Here is a 22885-nt window from a genome sequence, read left to right on the forward strand (position 1 = left end):
GCCTCCCTTTTCAATTGACAGACTGACAGTTGCCGTGGGTTCTATGTCAACAACATGGCCGCCGCGAACATTCATGACGTAGATCGAATAAGAATAAGCTCTACTTACTGTAGTATAACAGTGATCCAGAATGTTTTCCTCTCTGGTCGGGCATTTAATAGATTGTTTGTATCAAGCACAATTATAAAGGGGTCAGAGTATGTGCGCTCCACACACAATATCTGATCCGCAAGTAGGCCTATACGCTGTGCCTCCTGCACGTTGGCTTGCGGTGAAATGCAAACAACGATCAGTATGAATGAAGCGAAAAAAACAGTTTATAGAAAATGATTCAAGATCAGGAGAACAATACTGCTGAATCACTGTCACATCATTGCACCATTTACTATTTATAATACTATTGCACCATCACCATTATAATAAACTTGGATCCCCTACATCATTGTTTTTGTCTGCTGTCAGCATCATTAAATTGTGTAAATTATTTGTTTTCTAATAAGAACGTTTTCTCAATTTGGGGTTTGTCAACATTATGTGTAGAGTTATTCCTGTATTCCCTGTTCCAGTAAAGTCTCTTGTGAATCGTTCATTCTATGCTACACGTCTTCAGAATCAACTACAGAGCACCCCGTGACCGTTTAAACATTGGTGCGTCTGACTGACAATGTCATCTCTGTGATTCAGTCTGCAGATGCATCTGTGAGGGAACCATTTCAAATCAATCTTCAAATTATCAAGCTTTTAAACAGCTGCATTTGTTTAGTTAAGGTCAGTCATTTTGAAAGTTGTAATTAAACTGCTTTTTTAAAACTTATTTTAAATTTCTGAATTTTGCAAATGTTAATTCTTTGGTATTTTGTTAATTTATTAAACATTTGAAACAAATTTGTTAAAAATGTTGTAATTTGTTAACATTTTTGTTAAAATGTTGATTTGGTAACTCTGTATGTGACATAAAAGGTTTTTAACACCACAGAATGTTGTGAAGCCGTAATCTTCCACGAGCAGGCCGAGGACCGTGAGAGAACGGCGCGAGGCCGGTGGCGGGATTACTGATGAGTGACGCACTGGTCTCTCTCACGGAGGAGCAGAAGCATAAAAGGAGGAGCGACGAGAGAGGCCAAGCCTGGATTTTTATGCAATGTTTCTGTTTTATAATGTGGCAGCAGTCGTCCCTGAGGTGCTGCTGCCTTTACTTTCGTTTTGTATGTTTATTTTATTACTAAAAGTCTTTAAATCGCTGGTTCCCACCTCCTCCCCACAACAAAGAACTGAGTTAGTCATTAATATATAAATTGCTACATTAGTGTATGAATATAGAAAATAATATGACGGATAAAGAAACAATATAAATGAAGTTAAACAGATGAATGTTTTCTCTCTTGAAGCTGCACAAACACAAGTTGCTAGTTTGAATCCTCAGATCCTTCACTAATAACTTCCTACAACTTTTAAAAGTGTGACGACAACTATTATATAAATTATAGACAAAAACATGTTTTCTAATCAGACATTAGAAATAAAACATGAAACATTTTTTCCAGTTGGAGAACCACTGAACAAAATGATACACAAAAGAAACAACACTGATAAGATGCTATCATAATGCTTTATTGATTCAAGAGAAGAGAAAAGAAGAGAAGAGAGATTAATCAAACTTTTAGATTTAATATGGACTGATTGCTTTGAGGTTTATGTTAATGATTTAGCTCCTCTGTTGCTGCAGTGACTCACGACAGACTATAAAGTACATTTACGGATGGAGCCGTCAACACAGACGACCCACAGAAATCCCAGGTCAAAGCTCACATGCTTGTGGCCATTGGGACAGGCAACCATCGAGATCCAGTCTGTGCCAGCAGGGTTGGATCGAGTGATGCCAGTTCTGCAAAATTATTGTTTCTTTAATGTAGCATTTGTTTTAAATAACAGAAAATTAATAATCACTTTTGTTCATATACAATGTTTAATATGATTAAGTTTTATTCACCTTTGGTATAAGTTCCCTTGACGGTTGACACCAAAGACACTGCCATCAGTTGCTACTTCAATCATGGATAAAAGGCCACCAATATTCACAAAGCCGGACCCGGAACATGCATTACTAGACACATCCTGCACGAGACCCAAAGAAAAACCAGTCAACCATAATAAAGTCATATAAAATAACTGCATTTGCTGCTTCCACACCAGTTTCGTTATTTTTTTTGTTATGTCAGAAAATCAAACGTGTGCGTGATGTCTACTTTATTGTTAAAAACCTGTTGTATTTAAACATTTAAGATTGTGACATCACCTTCAAGATGTAGATTTGGTCAGCGCTGTTCACTCCCCAACAGCTGTACGGTCCACAGCTGTAATACTTCAGCTTTCCATTAATTAAAACCCAAGGAATAGTGCTGGATGGCTTTTTGTTGTTAGCATCCGTATTTAAGCAGAAGATGTCATCATTCATATTGACACCTGCAATGATCTCATCACCTCCAGCATCCACCTGTTTGAGAAGGCCTAACAGAACAATCCACAGGTTGGATGAAAGATTAATTTAAGAATAATAAGATAATGTCTTAAAACAAATTTTAATGAATGATTAGGCATGTATTGATTTCTGTAATTTCTCTTTTCACCTTGAATCTGCACAAAGCTGCCACCCTGCAACTTAAAGATATTGTCAGCTGCATTCACCCCGAGCTGACCAGCAGGACCAACACTGAAGTGCTTTAGAGACATGCACATCTTTGTGAAGACATCATCCTTTAGGACAAACGCTTCATTTTGATCGTTCACTCCAACCACTGAACCAGACCCAGCGTCTATCTGCTTCAGGATGCCACTCTTCACTTCACAGTTTAAAGCTGTGAAAACATGGTGCAAAATTAGTACAAATAGACATGTTCACAAATGAATTACATACGGTTATATAAAAAAACTAAAAATATTTATATAGCAAAAAATATTTATTTTAAAATGGATTTTTAATATATGTCTATATTTATGTTACCAAATCACATTAGTAGCTTACCCAGAGTGGGAAGGAACTGGCAGCTGACGAGTAGCAGGATGCTCTGAAAAACCTTCATTGCTGTTCATAACCAGAAGTCATTTATATAAGTTAGTTCAATATGAGTAAAGATAAAATATAATGAATATTAAAATAACATTAATTAAATGAAGACAACCTTCTCTTGATAGATCAGAATTCAGTAGTCAGTGTGGATTCTCCTCTTCTGCAGTACACGTACTAAATTGGCATCCAATGTTGGCAAATGTTGTTGAGGGGTCATTTAAATAGCCGAAATATGTTTCCTGATTAGACAGGGGGAATTTGAATTGTAGATACAGGCAAATACTCTATCTATACATCAAACACTCAACTTGTTTGTGATACAATATTGTGTGATATTTTAGAGACAAGGAAAGTCAATATAGACATTTCAACCAGTTAAAACTCCTTAGCTAACATCGGCCCTTGGGCGGGCCGTGGGGGCTTGTCTATACTTTTATTACTTTGTTTTATAACAAATATTCAACTGACTATCATAAACTATGCATCATTTGAAAGCTAAAACACTTGGGCCGGTTTCACAAAGCTATTTTAGACAGGTCTAGTGTTAGACAAGTCTAAAATTTGCTCATAGACTAGTCTAATGCAAGTTAGACTGTTTCACAAAAATAAAGACTGACTTAATTTAGACCAAAAAAATTAGACACCTTACCCCCAGGCTAACTTCGGTCTAAGACTCTGTTACCTTGGCAACCAGCAGTAACAATCAGTTACATCACAAACAGCCAAAAGAAAAGGGAAAATGGCTCATAATTTGTGGTTTGCAGACGACGTGGAGAGCGCTGAGAAGGGAAAGGGTTTTTAGGGACCGCAGTCAGGGCCGGATTAAGAGTTCAGAGGCCCCTGGGCACAATGACTTGTAGCCTTGTGTCCCGTTCCTCTGCATTTCATGTGAATATACGTCGCGCTGTACAGTATGTTGAGACGGAGGCGCCAGAACTGCAAACTGATAGAATGCACGATCCTACGATATTTCTTCAAAAGCAGATCGTGGAGACATTTTAATCGCCCACGATCAAAAATCGTGATATCGCACACCCCTAATCTAACATAATATTTGACGGTGCCCAGGGGCCCTTAGATGTTGCCCTAATGGTTAATCCGGCCCTGACCGCAGTAACCTACTGGAAATATATAATAATAAGGACTTCATCGTCGGTTTCGTTTTTGTATCTTTTCTGTACGTCTTTAACGCTCAACGTTCGGATTAACGCTGTTAACTGTCATAGCAATCATTTTTCCAAACATTTCTTCTTGTTACTACATTGTCCGCTAAATTTCCCAAGTAAAATGTCCTTGTAACTGTTATACTCCTCCAACAAACACATATTTTCTGCTGGGATAAACTGCACTGAGCGGCTGAATGCGCTTACTCGATCCGCCATGTTTTTTGTTTTGAAAAGTGTCTTAGTTTACCCAGAATGCATGCATTGCAGTGTAGTCCTACTTAAGATAGTCAAAGTCTTAAGTGCTTTGTGAAACGGTCTGATTTAGATGTCTATCTGAAGTCTGACTATCTACTATATCTATCTCTATCTAAGTCTATCTTTGTGAAACCGGCCCAAGAATCATGTTCTGAACTTGTTTTTGCAATCAGTACATCAGAGAGGAAAGGGTTAAATTAAATCCTTAAGGACTGATCATGTTACAGTAGTGGTTTGGAAAACAGCATACTCACAGTTCCCTGTATGCTGGTAGGTGATGCCAGTTGTTCCTGTGGACTTAGTCCCATTTTACGAGTTTTGGCATTTCTAGGAAGCAAAAGAGTAAAAAAAAAATTAGATTACCAGCAGTATCAGTATTGTCAGTATATCAGTATTTTCCATTTCTTTAGCAGAAAATGAACATCAGCTTGCCCAAAACAGTAAGCTCGGAAATAATAGCAGAGTGGATAATAGCTAATGGCATTAAACCGGGTAAACAGATATAGACTTGTATATAAGCTTTACCATAAGTAAAAACAGGCAGAGAAACATAAACAACTCTGACAGACTGCTTGTACTTGGCTATGAAAAATGACTAATCCTGTCAAGATCTAGGCGAAATTGTAGATTATTAGGCACTCCTAATTTTGGATGATTCATTTTAAGTATTTAAAGTATTTCCTTTCTAAATGTAGTAATTCATTTGCAAAGTTATATGTAATAATGATTTTGTTGTATTTTATCCTGAAGCAACAACTTTATAGTGGACAGCCAATTTTATACATTTGCAATGCAGATGCTAGTTTTGGGTTTCAGTAAAAAAAAAAAAAAAATCTTGTGACCTTTTTGGGGCTAGACAACTTAGGTTTGGCCTGCAATCTTTTGCTCAGAAGTTGTCAAAATTTAGAATCTAACAAAATACATGGCTTAGGGCTATGACAATAACAACAACATAGGCTGACCACATGTTAAGCACTTATGCACCCACAATAAGTATTGATTTCATGATGAGGGACAGTGTTATACAATAAAGCAGTAACGTATTAATAACAACGTTCAATGAAAAAAAAAAAACAATGTCTGAACAAAAAAACAAGAAAATATCTGCTCAATCCGATCTGCACGATCTGCACCACAGCGATTATTTAAATTATTTATTTTCTGTGCAAAATCAATGTTTGAATTATAATACAAGTTCAGAAATGAACTTACCTGCTACTTTATGCACCGTTGGTTGCCTCCATTGATTGTAAAAAAAAAAATAGGTTGCCTCGTACAAAGGCCATCCACCTTTTTCTTCAATCCAATATACAGATCTGTCATCAAGTCCGTAAGAAATCATTAATATTGAAGTTTTTTATGTGTAATGTTGGAACAATGCTCCAACTTTCATTATCCGATTCTTCTTTGTTTCCACTCGACAAGGGCGAACATTCTCCATCCGTTGGTTGGTGTCCCTGAATGCGCGTAATATTTGGCGCGGTCTTTTGATTGCGTTTGAATTTTGGCGCGCCTAATAAAGATAGGCGTTAGGCAATGACGTAACGTATTGGGGTGGAACGCATGCTAAATACATGGCCTGAAATGCATTGCAGACAGAAAGTGTTTCTACATGCCTTTGGAACAGCACAGATGTGATTATATTGTGACTTTGCTGCATCAATGCAGTCTAGAGAAATGCATTTAAAGTATATTTGGGGCCCCTAGATTTTTTTGGTATTTTTGTGTTTGGAGACATATGAACTGTGTATTATAGGCTACTGCATCTATGCATGTTGTGTATGTATGATTTCTTACATAGAATGATGATATTGATATGGTATGATATGAAAAAAAATACGTTTGAAAATAGAATTTGTGTAGTATTTGTTTTGTTTTTGAGTAAAATAATCATTAAAAAAAATGTATACAAAATTGTGCTAATTCTAAAATGGGATAGAAATGGAAATGAAATGTGGATTGTGTAGACTTGTTAAAAGTTCAAGCTGTTCAAATAAGGAAAACAATGAATTAAGGAAACCATAAGCATGTAAAATGCATGTGGCCTATGTTGTTTAAATAAATTGGCATATAGAAATGAAACATATTGGTGACATACAGTATATGGTCATAACATACAATATTATATAAACAATAATCATATACATCGTATTAATATATGCCAATATACTAATTTAATATGGACAATTTATATATGTTATAAACTTATAACATCTTTATAAGTTTATATAAATTATAACATCTTGCATCTTTATGCAGATGATACTGTGATATACTCAGTTGCCCCTTCATTGAACCAAGCCATAAATTACCTTCAATTAGCCTTTCAACACCTTCAAGTCTCACTACATGGCCTTAAGTTAGTGCTAAATACTAAGAAAACCAAATTTATGACGTTTTCAAGGGCTCGTTCCCAATCCCCAGATAATATAATTATTAATACACTAAATGGGGACTTAATTGAAAATGTTTCATCATACAAGTATTTAGGTTTTTGGCTGGACAACAAACTTTCTTTTAAAGTTCATGTGGAAAAGCTTGTAAAAAAACTGAAACTAAGACTGGGTTTTTTTTTTAGGAATAAGGCTTGTTTCAATTTGTTAGATCTTGTGCAGACTACTTTTTTAAGTGTTTTGGACTATGGTGATATTGATTACATGCATGCTGCCTCTAGTACTCTTCACTTTTTAGATTCTGTGTATCACAGTGCTCTGCGCTTTCTAACTAACTCTGGTTCCCGTACTCATCATTGTACGTTGTATGAACTGATTGGTTGGACGTCACTAAGTCTACGTAGACAATTTCATTTGTATATTTTTCTATACAAGGCCATGTTGGGTAAACTGCCGGCATATTTATGTGATCTTCTTAAGAAGAATTCCAGCAGTTTTCATCTCCGTTCCACCAGGTGGCTCTCTTAGCAGGTTCCAAGGGTTTTTACTGAGTTGGGGAAGAAAGCCTTCTTTTACTTTGCGCCATGGTCTTGGAATAATTTGCAAAACTTGCTACATCTAAATGATTTAGTCCCATTAAGAGAATTTAAGACCATGTTAAAATGCCATATAACTAAAAAATGTAACTGTCATATGTGACCTGTTCCTTTTTATGTGATGCTTGTTTGGTTGTTTTGATTATGTTGTATTTGTATTTAAATTGTAACTGGTGTGCCGTCTTGGCCAGGTCTCCCTCGGAAAAGAGATTCTGTCTCAAGGGACTTTCTGGTTAAATAAAGGTTAAATAAAAAATAAAAAAATATGCCAATATAATTTAATATGGACAATTTATATATGTTATAAACTTATATCAACCTATATCTAGAGATATGTATATATGTGATAGCAATAAATTGTCTTATATTTAGCATATATGACGGCGTCACGTGTTATATAGGGACATATGTCATATATTACATTTCCGTATGGGTGAGAACCATGCACGTGTGGTGTGTGCTCTTAGGGCGGCGGGTCCGTGGCCCAGTGACTCTTTCTCTTCTTCACACAGGCTAGGTCACTCTTATCGTACTGGTGGGTTGTGATTTGTCTATGTTTATTAAATTCTTATTCCTCCTTTTATAATATTCACAATTCACGTTGATTGTTGATTCAGAGGTCTATAACTCATTGTCAATAAAGGTATTAAGCTTGAAAGTCGCATCTTCGTTCTTCTATCAAGTATTGCCTATTTGAACTTGTGTTGGTGTTATTTCCGTGGGTATACAACCCCGGTGGTGTAGTCGGGACTAAGTGTGGCCTAACGCCACGGTTACATATGGAAGTTAATGGGGTACATCAACGGTTACCGACATTCTTCAAAATATTTTGGGTCATCTGTGTTGACAGCTCCATCCGTAGATGTACTTTATAGTCTGTCATCAGTCACTGCAGCAACAGAGGAGCTAAACTCCTTTAAATTTATAATAAAATATATTATTAACACGTGAGTGTACTTTCTCTTATCTTGTTTGCTGCCAGTATAGTGTCAAGATAGCATCTATTTTCAGTAATTATTTGTTTGGTGTTTCTTAACAGCTTTTTATTAGTATTTGCTTAGTTTTTGTTTGAACACTCATGACTTGGTGCCATTTACATTTGCCCTGAAGAGACAGACATGCAGTCGAGAGAAGAGACCTGATGCACTTGCTCATATTAGTTATATCTATAAAAGCTGACTGGATTATAAAGGGGTTGGGCTTCTAACCTTTTCTTCCCTGGCCATGAGATCTAATAACAATGTTTTTGAAAGGTACACTATGTGGATATATGTTTACTGATTAATGATTAAGGAATAATTATTTATTAATTGATATATTCATGCATTTATTTATACACAGACACACACACACACACACACACACACACACACACACACACACACACACACACACACACACACACAATTCCGCATCCTTTAATCGTATTACAGCAAGCTCACACAAAAAGGCCAAGAACACACACACTGCAGAATACAACCCAACTGTGGTGCGTTTGCAGAGGCCCTGAAGACCAGGACGACATGGTGGCTTGTGACAAGGAAAACTGTGCAATAAAGTGGTTCCACCTCAGCTCTGTCGGTCTCAGTCAGGCCCCTTCAGCTAGTGAGCCGTGGCTCTGTGCCTCATGCACACAGAACTGAAACAGTGAAGCAAGCAGGTTTTGGTATTTACTGGTATTGAGGATCACCCATGGCTTGAGTGGTGGTTCATTGAGGCGTTGAGGGTGCAAAACCTAAGACATAAATAACACTGATAAGCATAAAATGAATTATATGTATATATATTCAAAGCCTTCACTTCACATTTACACAACAGTGAATAGTTGTAAATTCATAGTCAAATCTCCAGTATATTTTTTGTAGACATGTACTTTTGATCTCTTTACTAGTTCTTTATTTATGTTTATGTGTACGGTTAAGCACCAATATACCAAGGTAAATTCCTCGCTTGTGAAAATGTACCTGGAAATAAACCTGTTTCTGATTTAGTACAGAAACTAGTCTAGAACAGTGCAGAAACAACAACAACAACAGCGTTTCGCCTGGAAATTACCATCCATCCATCCATCTTCTTCCGCTTATCCGGGGCCGGGTCGCGGGGGCAGCAGTCTAAGCAGAGATGCCCAGACTTCCCTCTCCCTAGCCACTTCCTCTAGCTCTTCCGGGGGGACTCCGAGGCGTTTCCAGGCCAGCCGGGAGACATAGTCTCTCCAGCGTGTCCTAGGTCTCGGATTTGGAGGTGCTGATTCTCATCCCAGTCGCTTCACACTCGGCTGCAAACCGTCCTAGTGCATGCTGAAGGTCCTGGTCTAAAGGGGCCAACACAACAACATCATCTGCAAAGAGCAGAGATGAAATCGTGTTGTTCCCAAACCCGACACCCTCCGGCCCCTGGCTGCGCCTAGAAATTCTGTCCATAAAAATTATGAACAGAACCGGCGACAAAGGGCAGCCCTGCCGGAGTCCAACATGCACCGGGAAGAAGTCTGACTTACTGCCGGCAATGCGAACCAAGCTCCTGCTTCAGTCGTACAGGGACCGGACAGCCCTTAGCACACAGCACATGTGGATTGGTTGGGCAAACTCCCATGAACCCTCCAGCACCCTGTAGAGGGTATAGAGCTGGTCCAGTGTTCCACGGCCTGGACGAAAACCGCATTGTTCCTCCTGAATCCGAGGTTCTACTATCGGCCGTATTCTCCTCTCCAGTACCCTGGCATAGACTTTCCCAGGGAGGCTGAGAAATGTGATCCCCCTGTAGTTGGAACACACCCTCCGGTCCCCCTTCTTAAAAAGAGGGACCACCACCCCGGTCTGCCATCCCAGAGGCACTGTCCCCGACTGCCACGCAATGCTGCAGAGGCGTGTCAGCCAAGACAGCCCCACAACATCCAGAGACTTGAGGTACTCGGGGCGGATCTCATCCACCTCCGGTGCCTTGCCACCGAGGAGTTTCTTGACTACCTCGGTGACTTCAGCTTGGGTGATGGACGAGTCCAACCCCGAGCCCTCAGTCTCTGCTTCCTCAATGGAAGACGTGACGGCGGGATTGAGGAGATCCTCGAAGTATTCCTTCCACCGTCCGACGACATCCACAGTTGAGGTCAACAGCTGCCCACCTCCACTGTAGACAGCGGTGGTAGGGCACTGCTTCCCTCTCCTGAGGCGCCGGACGGTTTGCCAGAATCTCTTCGAGGCCAGCCGATAGTCCTTTTCCATGGCCTCACCGAACTCCTCCCAGGCCCGAGTTTTTGCCTCCACAACCACCCGGGCTGCAGTTTGCTTGGCCTGCCGGTACCTGTCAGCTGCCTTAGGAGTCCCACAAGCTAACCAGGCTTGATAGGACTCCTTCTTCAGCTTGACGGCATCCTTTACTTCCGGTGTCCACCACCGGGTTCGGGGATTGCCGCCTCGACAGGCACCGGAGACCTTACGGCCACAGCTCCGAGCGGCTGCTTCGACAATGGAGGTGGAGAACATGGTCCTCTCGGACTCAATATCTCCAGCCTCCCTCGGGATCCGGTCGAAGCTCCGCCGGAGGTGGGAGTTGAAGATCTCTCTGACAGGAGACTCGGCCAAACGTTCCCAGCAGACCCTTACAGTACGCTTGGGTCTGCCGAGTCTGTCCAGCTTCCTCCTCTGCCATCGGATCCAACTCACTACCAGGTGGTGATCAGTTGACAGCTCCGCCCCTCTCTTTACCCGAGTGTCCAAGACATACGGCCGCAGGTCAGATGAAACGACCACAAAGTTGATCATCGACCTACGGCCTAGGGTGTCCTGGTGCGACGTGTACTGATGGACACCCCTATGTTTGAACATGGTGTTCGTTATGGACAAACTGTAACTAGCACAGAAGTCCAATAACTGAACACCGCTCGGGTTCAGATCAGGGGGGCCGTTCCTCCCAATCACGCCCCTCCAGGTAACACTGTCGTTGCCCACGTGGGCGTTGAAGTCCCCCAGTAGAACGACAGAGTCCCCAGTTGGAGCACTTTCCAGCACCCCTCCCAGAGACCCCAAGAAGGCCGGGTACTCTACACTGCCGTTTGGCCCGTAGGCACACACGACAGTGAGAGACCTATCCCCGACCCGTAGGCGCAGGGAAACGACCCTCTCGTTCACTGGGGTAAACTCCAACACATGGCGGCTGAGCTGGGGGGCTATTAACAAACCCACACCAGCCCGCCGCCTCTCACCATGGACAACTCCAGAGTGGTGAAGAGTCCATCCTCTCTCAAGGAGTGTGGTTCCAGAGCCCAAGCCGTGCGTAGAGGTGATTCCAACTATCTCTAGTTGGAACCTCTCAACCTCACGCACAATCTCAGGCTCCTTCCCCGCCAGCGAGGTGACGTTCCACGTCCCTATAGCTAGTTTCCGTGTCCAGGGATCGGGTTGTCGAGGCCCCCGCCTTCGACTGCTGCCCGTCCTCTCAGCACCGGCCCCTTACGGTCCCTCCTGTAGGTGGTGAGCCCACGGGAAGGTGGCCCCACGTCGCTCCTTCGGGCTGAGCCCAGCCGGACCCCGTGGGGGGAGGCCTGGCCACCAGGCGCTCGCATACGAGCCCCAACCCCGGGCCTGGCTCCAGGGTGGGGCCCTGGGTGCGCCATGCCAGGCGACGTCACGGTCCTTGATTTGGTGTCCATCATAAGGGGTTTTTGAACCGCTCTTAGTCTGACCCGTCATCTAGGACCGGTTTGCCTTGGGAGACCCTACCAGGGGCATATAGCCCCGGACAACATAGCTCCGAGGGTCATTCGGGTACTCAAACCCCTCCACCACGTTAAGGTGGCAGTTCAAGGAGGGGCCTGGAAATTACATTTAATTAAAATAAACAACTTAACCAAGATGTTTCCTAAGTAAAAAAGAAAATATATACGACGCAGAGTTTAACTTGCAGTGTTGTAGTTGAGTTTAGCATGGTGACAGAGAGGTGTGTCTAGTGCATGGTGATTATCTACCTTTGTGCGAACGACAATTTTCTGGTCATTGTAAATCTCCAGGTCCTCAACCCAACCATTAGTAAAGTGGTGATGGGCCTCAGGAGATTTGTAATTTCGGAACTGCTCAAATGTGTATGCGCTCACACCACAAACAAGGTAAGAAAAAACGTCAGGAAATGTTGTTTGCGGTAGCTTGTTCAGATCAGTCGACCACTCTTTGTGTACGTACGGATCGAGCCCGTTAATTGCCTTTATTTTCTCCAAGTAGCGCTCCTTTGCTTCCTTGTTCAGCTTCTCTCGGTAGATAACCTTGAGCTTGATCTTCGCACAGTCCATGTATGTTTGTTTACCTTTTTTCTTCTTCTCTATACAACCTCGTTTGGCAAACAAATAATTACCGCCACCAACTGCCTCTTGGTGTTACAACAGCCATGTCCTAAAATATGGCCGCCGCTACCCATAATGCACTGCCTCATGACGTAGTTGCCCATTCTCTATCGTAGAGCTCTGTAATTACACTACTAAAGAAGATATTTTGAAGAATGTCGTAACCAAACAGTTGATGTACCCCACTGACTTCCATTGTATTTTTTTCCTACTATGTGTGACCGAGTGAATAAGGATTTTGTACGGGGTGGGGCGTGTATTTATTTTGCTCTATAAATAGCGCAAAGTTAGTAGCCGGCATAACTTCCTGACGCTTTGACCTTTTCCGTTTCCTTCCGGTGTTGTTACCCGAAGCGCCATAGCGAGTGAGGAAATCCTTGATGCAAGAGTGTGAGTGTGTGGGCGATTTAATGGGGTTAGTGTCGAGTGCTGGATGCCGTGTTTAACCTATAGCAACGAGCTGTATCACCCAGTCTATATTTCACTCTTGGATTACAGCCGAGATCTTTCTTTGTGGAGTCCTATGCATATGGACCTCTGACTTCTAGGCCCTGCTGTTTTGTTTATTATTTATTTTTGTTATATAAATCTTAAGCTTATGGTTATATACTGATTTTCTGTTTTGACTTGACTTCTTGTTTATTATTTTTGTAACTGATTTTATTATTTGAGTTTGGTTTAGACCAACCGCTGAAGTGTATGTGATGTGTAAAGGGGAGTTTTAATTCATATCTTTTGTGTCTTAGGAGCCAGCCTGTGTGGGAGTACTTTCCTCCGGTGTCATCTGGGCCTTTCTTTAACTGCATGTGGCGTGAGATTTCCTGCACTGCATGTGTATTGATTTGGGAGTGTAGAGTGGTTTATATTATTCACTACACTTTTCTTTAAAAGTGTTTTTTTAAATCATCTTGAGAAGCATGCACGTGTGGTGTGTGCTCTTAGTGCGGCGGGTCCGTGGCCCAGTGACTCTTTCTCTTCTTCACACAGGCGGTGGGTTGTGATTTGTCTATGTTTATTAAATTCTTATTCCTCCTTTTATAATATTCACAATTCACGTTGATTGTTGATTCAGAGGTCTATAACTCATTGTCAATAAAGGTATTAAGCTTGAAAGTCACGTCTTCGCTCTTCTATCAAGTATTGCCTATTTGAACTTGTGTTGGTGTTATTTCCGTGGGTATACAACCCCAGTGGTGTAGTTGGGACTAAGTGTGGCCTAACGCCACGGTTACATATGGAAGTTAATGGGGTACATCAACGGTTACCGACATTCTTCAAAATATTTTGGGTCATCTGTGTTGACAGCTCCATCCGTAGATGTACTTTATAGTCTGCCATGAGTCACTGCAGCAACAGAGGAGCTAAACTCCTTTAAATTTATAATAAAATATAATATAAACACGTGAGTGTTTCTCTTATCTTGTTTGCTGTCAGTTTAGCGTCAAGATAGCATCTATTTTCAGTAATTATTTGTTTGGTGTTTCTTAACAGCTAATATTTGCTTAGTTTTTGTTTGAACACTCATGACTTGGTGCCATTTACATTTGCCCTGAAGAGACAGACATGCAGTCGAGAGAAGAGACCTGATGCACTATTAGTCATATTAGTTATCTTTATAAAAGCTGACTGGATTATAAAGGGGTTGGGCTTCTAACCTTTTCTTCCCTGGCCATGAGATCTAATAACTATGTTTTTGAAAGGTACACTGTGGGGATATATGTTTACTGATTAAGGAATAATTATTTATTAATTGATATATTCATGCATTTATTTACACACACACACACACACACACGCATGCACACACACACACACACACACTCACTCTCTCACACACACACACACACACACACACACACACACACACACACACACACACACACACACACACACACACACACACACACACACACACACACACACACACACACACACACACACACACACACACACACACACACACACACACACACACACACTCTCTTATAACAGGACCTGCAGTGTAACAATGTAGTACAAATATAACAGGTAAACTATAAACAGGTAAATCCCACATCAAAAAGTCACTGCAAAGCGATGCAGCACAACGGGCCACCAGATCATTGTAAATTGTTTGCCATATGTTGCTTGTTATTTTCTCTCTGTCTTACCAAATAGGTTTATCTTTAATAACACTAATGTGTTCATTTCATATATGTTGTTGGAATATTCAGGGTCTTCATTCTTCGACATTTGGATCTTAAAGCACAGACCCAGAATTTCTAAAATATATATAAAAATGCTGATATTATCATTCTCACTGAAACCTGGTGTCGAAAGCCACATTCAAGTGTTGATTAAAAAGGATGCATGAAGATAGAATATATTTTGTTTTAATTAGTTAAAGTACAGCTAAAGGGATATTTCAAGTATATAAAAAAAACATACCTAAATAGGAACGTAGTAGTACTGAAAGTGGAAAAATAATATATAAATAGTAAACTATAAGTATGATGTTATGTTCACTTAAAGGAAATGTACAAGTTTGCAGTATAAAACCATCACTAAACGAGTAGTTCAAAGTGTACATTAATAAACTAAAAAAATGTAAATGTACTGCTAGTATTCAAATAGTAAACTACTAGTATATTAATAAGTTCACGATGCAGTATGTGACAATCAGCGGCTGGAGTGCCCGCGTGAGCCACTGGGGGGCACTCCTTCTCTATTTTTCATTCCTTCTTATGGTTTTATTTGGACTGATTATGCTTTATGTCTTTCACCTGTTTCTGATTATGCTTGTTAGCTTCTCTGAGGCCCCGTTTACACGTACATGGTTATTTTGAAAAACGGAGACATTTCCCTTCGGTTGTGCCCCTCGTTTACACGCAAACGGAGAATTCTCCTCTGAAAACGATTCTTTCTAAAAACTCCGGCCAGAGTGGAGATTTTGGAAAACTCTGTTTGCACGTTTGCATGTAAACTGAAAAACATGGAGTTTTAGGCAGCGACGTCACAGTATGTGACTATTTTCGGGATTCTGGTTGGCTAACATGGGCATGAGCTTCTCGTTACACTGCCACCTACAGGTTTGGCATGCTCTTGACGGCATATACACGGGTTCGTGTGCACAGGGTTATTTTTGAAAACGAAGAGGGGTGAAATGTCCGTTTATGAAAATAGCCGTCCACGTGTAAACGTAGCCTGATTTAAGCCTTCGTTTTCCTTTGTCTCTTTGCTAAGTGTTGTTAGACTGTCACGCTGCAAATCTGAGCTACATTCCTTGTATTCCTGTTTTAGTCTTATATCCAGTTCGAGTCTGAGTTTCCCTGTTTCCTGGACACCTCGCCTGTATCTAGTTTACCCGTTTGCCTTGCCCCTGTATTGTACTTCTGCTATATTGGACTGCTTACCTGGACTCTGACCCTCTGCTTGTGTACTCATTGTGTTATCTGGATCATCCTTCATTAAAGCCTGCATTTGGATCTCCTCTGTCTGCGTCCTCGTGCAGTTTCATGACAGAACACTTAGCCAATCTTGATCCAGCGGCTGAGAAGGACCCCGGTATGCATCCAGAACCAGTAGAGATCATGCGTCTCCGTCAGGGGAATCGACCCATCGAGGACTACGTGACGGACTTTCTGAAACTGGCTCATAATCATCCCCTGAATGATTTATGTTTGTAATTTTTTTTCCATGGAGGACTGTCTGAGCCCCTCTACTCGTCGATGCCCATGCCTGATCCTTCCGGGACTCTGTTTCAGTATATCGAGTGGGCTCTTTCTATGAGCAGTTCGTCGTTTGCAGTGGGCTTAGCGGAGGAGGTAGCCTACAAGTGCTTCACGTGGGCTACATTCAACCAGTGCTTCTCACGTACTCGGCTGAACCTACGCCACGAGAGGTTCCCACCGAATCAGCGCTTCACGTCTGCCCAGCCGAACCCGCGCTTCACGTCTGACCAGCCGAATCCGCGCTTCACGTCAGCCTCGACGAACCTGAGCCTCACGTCAACCTCGACGAACCTGAGCCTCACGTCAACCACGACGAGCCAGAGCTTCACGTCAGCCTCGACGAATCAAGTGAGTCAAGTGCCGTGTCAAGTGAGTCAAGTGCCGTGTCAAGTGAGTCAAGTGCCGTGTCCAGTGAGTCAAGTGCCGTGTCCAGTGTGTCAAGTGCCGTGTCCAGTGAGTCAAGTGCCGAGTCAAGTGAGTCAAGTGCGTCCAATAATGAATTCAGCCAAGTGAATGAATCAAGCCCAGTGAAGCGCCGTCGCAGAAGGAGGAGGAGGACTCGTTTGACTCGCCAGGCTCCGGAGGGCGTTCCCAGACTCCTCGCCCTGCCGGCCCCACCTCTGCGCCTCGCCCTGCCGGCCCCGCCTCTGCGTCTCGCCCTGCCGGCCCCGCCTCTGCGCCTCGCCTTACCTGCGGCCTTCAAGTTCCGGGAGGCTTCTGTTGAACCCGGTTACAGCCCAGAGGTTCCTCCCGTAGTTTTCCCCAAGTCTTTTTTTGGGGGGGGGCAGGAGGTACCCTGAGAGGGCCATGGGGCGGCGTCTACATGGACCTTTGCCAGTAGATACCCTGAGAGGGCCATGGGGGCGGTGTCTACATGGACCTTTGCTCTACTGCCGCCGTCTGAGCTTACCATGGATGATGGCACCCGTCCTGGCAAGCCGTCAGCTTCGCTCCTTTGCTGTCGAGTCTGTTTTGCTCCTACTACTTTTTGCCTTTCGATATATATCTGCTCTGCTGGCATATGATCGTCAAACCCTCCTTGACCTCAGGGCTTGGTCAGAGACCCTGTTGCCATCTGATCGCCCTCTGTTCAACCAGCTAACACCGGTGCTGACGGATATCCCCGATCACCTGCGGCGTATGCCCACAGTCCCTCCTCGGAGGGACCGCAACCAAAAATCTCGCTCCTACGGATCCGAACACCGAGGATGGCTATCGCCGATGCTTGCGGGAATGGACCCGCTACCTTAATGCAGCTTAAAGGCCGTGTTGCAGGTTTAATTTTTCAACGAATTTGTGCAATTTGCTTGTTGGTAATGAACATTTAAACTGTTATCCATTGTATTTTATGTTGTTGGGTATCACAAAACGGAATATAATACGAAAAAGTAGGTACTATCTTACAGCGGCAACGATTCTCCTTTCCGCCACAATGCATTCCATGACGTCACCTTGGGGAGAGAGTTTACCAAAGCCCGCCTGGAGAGCGTTTTTTGAGTGACTAGAGAAACGAGTAGTAGACGAGAGTATTCAGATAGCGCAGATTATAGAACATGATCATTGTCTATACAACACATCTCTAGTCACATATAATTGTTTAAGTTGGTTCATAAGACTTCGTGTAAACAGTAAACAAACAACATACTCGTGCGTGCTGGCTTGAAGGGGACCATGATCCTGCCTGAGATGTGTGTATGCTATCTTCAGCACAAACGGATTCAGGCAGCATGCATTCAGCATTCAGTCACATCTGGTCGCGGGGTGAGCTCCTCAACCAGCGACCAAAACGCACTCACTGCCCTACAGCACAAGCTTTCCAACGCAGTTTCCATGGGACGGCACCGCCCGCACAAGCACCTGCCAAACACCGCGACAGACACGCGGCGGCTACATTTGCAACAACATTTTCACCGGAGGAAGAGATAAATTCTTAGAAATACCCATATAGCTAGCACGATGCCTTCTATTTCTAGATGACAAAGACAAAGTTTACCAGTACTATGATGACAAAGGCTAACGTTACCGGTACTTATCTGAACTAACGTCATGATCACTGCCACTATAAAGAAAACGTTGATTTTTCACTCGGTGTTATTCAATGACAGTAAAAAAAAATGTGTTGTTATCTCATTGCTGCTAGCAACTCACCAGGACACTTCACCAAAGCCGCGTTTCCACCGAAATTACCCGGAACAATTTGTCCCAGGAACTTTTTTCCCAGGAACTTTTTTTGCCCCAGACCGGTTGCTTTCTGCGTTTACACCGCGGTCTAAAGTACCGGGAAGATTATAAACTGTGCGCGTCTGCTCCTCCCAGTCTCCGACGCACAGTAATCAGTTTTGAGCGCCACATTTATAATAAGTATGGAGGAGATTAAAATTGTGCTGCAGTTGTGTTTGTGATGTATTGCGGACATGAATGTGAGATGGCTGACGAACGTGCAGAAAACTTCCTGTTGCACAAAAACGTAACCTCGTCGTCGGTCCAGCTGTGTTTAAAAAAAATAATTAAATTCCATATTTGCAGACGGACAACTCTCGCGCATGAAGCCACGAACCGCAATAGATTTTTAAAAATGCCGGTTAAAATAGAATGCTGCGTGGAGTCATCCAGTCAAAATGCGGCGTGAACACGACCAATCAGCATGTTCAGCACGCAAGTCCCACCCCAGAAAGTTCCTGAACTTTGAAAAAGTACTACCTCGCCAGCAGGGACTTTCTGAGGGGGAAATATTTACCCGGAACTTCATTTAGACCCTGGTTCCTGCGGTGTAAACACACCGAGTACCAGCCCAAAGTTCCTAGTTCCTGGGGAAAGTTCCCGCGGTGGAAACGCGGCTCAACTCTCCACTCATTCTCCTCGGACCATGCATTTCACTGGCTTTGACTGCCATCAGGCTACCTTTCCTCCACTTCTCCCCAACGTGACGTCATCGCCGAATTGCGTAAAAAAACCCCGTTAATACCAAAAACTTAAAAAACTGGTATTTAAGACCATTTTTGAGACATTTAAAAAATGATATACATATCTTGAGTGATTTATGTACCCATTAATCGACAGTGGTGGTTAACCTGCAACATGGCCTTAAGTATACATTTTACTTTAATAACTCGTCACACCCCCTGGTTAATACGGTTACACAATGTTAGATCCATCCAGCTGACATGCTCCAGTTCCTTCAGCTGATCCGTTAAGATCATGTCAAAACCAGTTCAAGTTTGGTCTGATATCTACGGAGCCCCTAAAGGGACGTGGTGGTGGAATTTTTTTTAGGATGGGAGAACATTTTTTTTCCAAATCTTTTGCGTTCCCTCGCAAAACTTTTGCGTTCCCCCGAGAAACTTTGCGTTCCCTCGCAAAACTTTTGCGTTCCCTCGCAAAGATATTTGCGTTCCCACGCAAAATGTTTGCGTTCCCTCGCAAAGATATTTGCGTTCCCACGCAAAACCTGTTGTGAGCTCGGAGTCGGACAGACACTTCCTGTTTAATGTCCCGCTGGCAGTGTTTCAGAGCTCCGTACGTTAATGGAGCGTTTCATAGTGTTTGAACTTGGACTCAAATATAAAGAAATGCAGTCAGTGCATAATAACTCAAGGAGTTCAGTGAAGTTGGCATATTCACATAGGCTATTCGAACTTCCCGGATCAATATTCGTGAGCTAAACGTTGTTAAAACACAAACGACACATATTTACAATCACAGTAACCTAGACAACGAGCTACAACCCAATTCTCCTCAAAACGAGCTTTATAATAGGCTAAATGGATCTCTTGGAGCAGTCGGCTGAGAGACAATTCCGAAGGGACCGTCTGCAAAGTGCAATATAACCCAAGAAACGACTACAGAATCAACTCATAGTCAAAAATAAAAAAATAATCATTAACTTCAATGTTACAAACTGTAGTGCCACCCAATTCAGTTTACACATCAATGGTCACCCACTGGTCATACTACACTGCTTTTGCACATTTTATATTATGAAAAAATCCAATAACTTCACTGTAACACACCAAATTTAGTTCACACATCACTCCTCTAATACCACGTCCCTTTAGGGGCTCCGTAGGATATCCAAGCAAGTTATGAATGAACTATCCTAATGTACTGAAAAAAATAATTAGGGCCCAAGCCTTGAAAAGGCGAAGGCCCTATTGTTTTTCTTCGGATTATTATTATTAGGGCCCAAGCCTTGAAAAGGCGAAGGCCCTATTGTTTTCCTTCGGATTATTATTAGGGCCCAAGCCTTGAAAAGGCGAAGGCCCTATTGTTTTTCTTCGGATTATTAGGGCCCAAGCCTTGAAAAGGCGAAGGCCCTATTGTTTTTCTTCGGATTATTAGGGCCCAAGCCTTGAAAAGGCGAAGGCCCTATTGTTTTTCTTCGGATTATTAGGGCCCAAGCCACGAAACTCGGTCAGCATGAAGTCAAGACATTGAGGATGATAAATTGCCAGGGGATTTTTGATATCTCGAACGGTTTGGCCGTGGTGAGGAAACGAATTTATGGCGAATATTGGAAACAGGAAGTGTGTTATAACATCCTCATACATTAACTGATCTTGATGAAACTTCAGCAGTGTGTTCACTGTAAGAGGCCCATCACATGGATGTGACTATTGTGAGTCAAAGTTATAGCGCCACCAACTGGCAGCAGGAAGTGTGTCACTTTCAAAATGCTTTGAATTCACCCTCTTTTTTTTACCCGATTTGCTTCAAACTTCATCTGTATAATGTAAACACACGACAGATGTAGACCAGTGAAAGGATTATTGATATCTTTAATACTGTCGCCATGGCAACGCTTTAAACTTTTATAATCTTTTTGGATGCATTTGAGGCTCTTAACATGCTTCAAATTGCATGAAACTCAACATGCATATCACATTTATTGTCTAATAGACATGTGCGAAGTTTCAGAAACGGGCGTGGTAAGGGGCTCAGTAGCGCCACCTTTAGTCAAAAATGGGGTATTAGTTTTACCTACAGTAACCAAACTCGGTACGTATATTCTTCTCTTCGATCCGGACAACTTTCTAATTTACAGTCATTAGCTCCGACCAACAGGAAGTCAGATATTTTGGTTTGAATGTGTACTGTTTGGAGCATTTTCCCTCTGCCCCTCTGTGTGTGTGTGTGTGTGTGTGTCTGTCTGTGTGGGGTGGGGAGGGGGGCTAGTTTAGTTTAACCATTTCTCTGCTGTGTGCAAAATCTCTGGCACTTATTAAACAATAAGTATTATCTCTGTAAACACTGCTGGGTCATCTGACCAATCAACGCGTTAGCGTCGCGCAAAGGAGGGGTTTGAAAAATTAGTCGTTGAACGAATCATTTGGGAGTCGGTGAGCAAATCAGGTAAAAATAAATGCATATTATACGACAACAAAAGTGTTTTTTGTCATTGCACGCATGTAAAACTGTTGTTGGGGACTCCCTAAACAACATTAGGAACATTTTAAATGTCATAATAGGTGCCCTTTAAGGTGTTTTGAAGGCCAAAAAAATGGACAACAGTAGCTTTAAAAGCATGTAGTATTTTATCAGATAACAGATTCTTAAACATGAGAATCAGTTTAAATGTCGCAATGAATTATCCACACTATAAAATGGAAATGCAGAATGTTTATGCTTATTGTTGACTATACACAATCACATATTCGAAACGGGAATGGCCTTGAAAAAGAAATGATTAAAGGATTATTTTGCATAGATGTTACATTTCAAAAGCCAATTTAATAATTCTGTGCCCAGAGGCATATGAGCAGTTAGTATGAGCATCAAAGTTCAGTTTCAGCCACTTTTTCTTTCCTAAATGAATCAATATTTGTGGACTAATCTATTCATTTAAAGGTGCCATGTGTAAAAATTGAGGTAAAAATATCCAAAAAATGAGCTACACGCATCAAAAGAATGAGAAGAAATAAGGGCAATGATGTCATTAAAAAAATTTCAAGTTATAGTGCTGCAGAGATATCAACCTTAATTAGCATTAGCATTACTAGCCACGGCCCGACAGGTGTCGTAATACCAGTTTCGGCCATGGGAGGCGGTATGCGGGGCACATAACCACCAGCCAACCTGCAATACACGCATAACTCGCACGGCTTGTGGGCGTACTTGAACCTGATGTCAATCGTGTGGAAAGTACAGCCCACTACTTCATTTCAATTCAGGGAAGAAAGCGGAAGGATGGCTGAAGCCTTTGGCAAGAGACCCCTACAACCACCGCGCTCTGAAGCACAAATCAGATCAGATAAGAAAAGGACCGCTCGTCACGGTCCGGGCTCGAAAGCGCGGGGGACGGCGAGCGAACTGCAGCGCATAGCCCTGTTTTACAACGTTCAGCCCCCATTCTGACACGCCCGGGATCGC

At 42.4% G+C, this 22885-nt stretch overlaps 1 protein-coding gene across 1 annotated transcript; it reads right to left on the reverse strand.

Moving 5' to 3' along the window:
- Positions 1-1595: 1595 nt before the first annotated feature.
- LOC307012108 (fish-egg lectin-like) lies at positions 1596-3473 on the reverse strand. Its single transcript, XM_079638387.1, has 6 exons — positions 3180-3473; positions 3023-3082; positions 2628-2855; positions 2297-2508; positions 1991-2115; positions 1596-1885 (listed from the first exon to the last, which is right to left on the reverse strand). Exons 2-6 carry the CDS (start codon positions 3078-3080, stop codon positions 1741-1743), a joined length of 768 nt encoding a protein of 255 aa, XP_079494513.1. The 5' UTR covers positions 3081-3082; positions 3180-3473; the 3' UTR covers positions 1596-1740.
- Between the last annotated feature and the right edge of the window lie 19412 nt (positions 3474-22885).

Source organism: Phoxinus phoxinus (genome assembly GCF_949152265.1).
Source record: "Phoxinus phoxinus genome assembly, chromosome: 15".
Classification (NCBI taxonomy): domain Eukaryota; kingdom Metazoa; phylum Chordata; class Actinopteri; order Cypriniformes; family Leuciscidae; genus Phoxinus; species Phoxinus phoxinus.

What these genes read in the sequence shown, in the direction of transcription:
- LOC307012108 (XM_079638387.1), bottom strand. Translation starts at nt 3,080, where the DNA reads ATGAAGGTTTTTCAGAGCATCCTGCTACTCGTCAGCTGCCAGTTCCTT. An exon ending in CAGCTTTGTGCAGATTCAAG is followed by an intron (nt 2,509 to 2,627) that starts GTGAAAAGAGAA and finishes TTGTTCTGTTAG; the next exon opens with GCCTTCTCAAACAGGTGGAT. An exon ending in CAAGGGAACTTATACCAAAG is followed by an intron (nt 1,886 to 1,990) that starts GTGAATAAAACT and finishes ATAATTTTGCAG; the next exon opens with AACTGGCATCACTCGATCCA.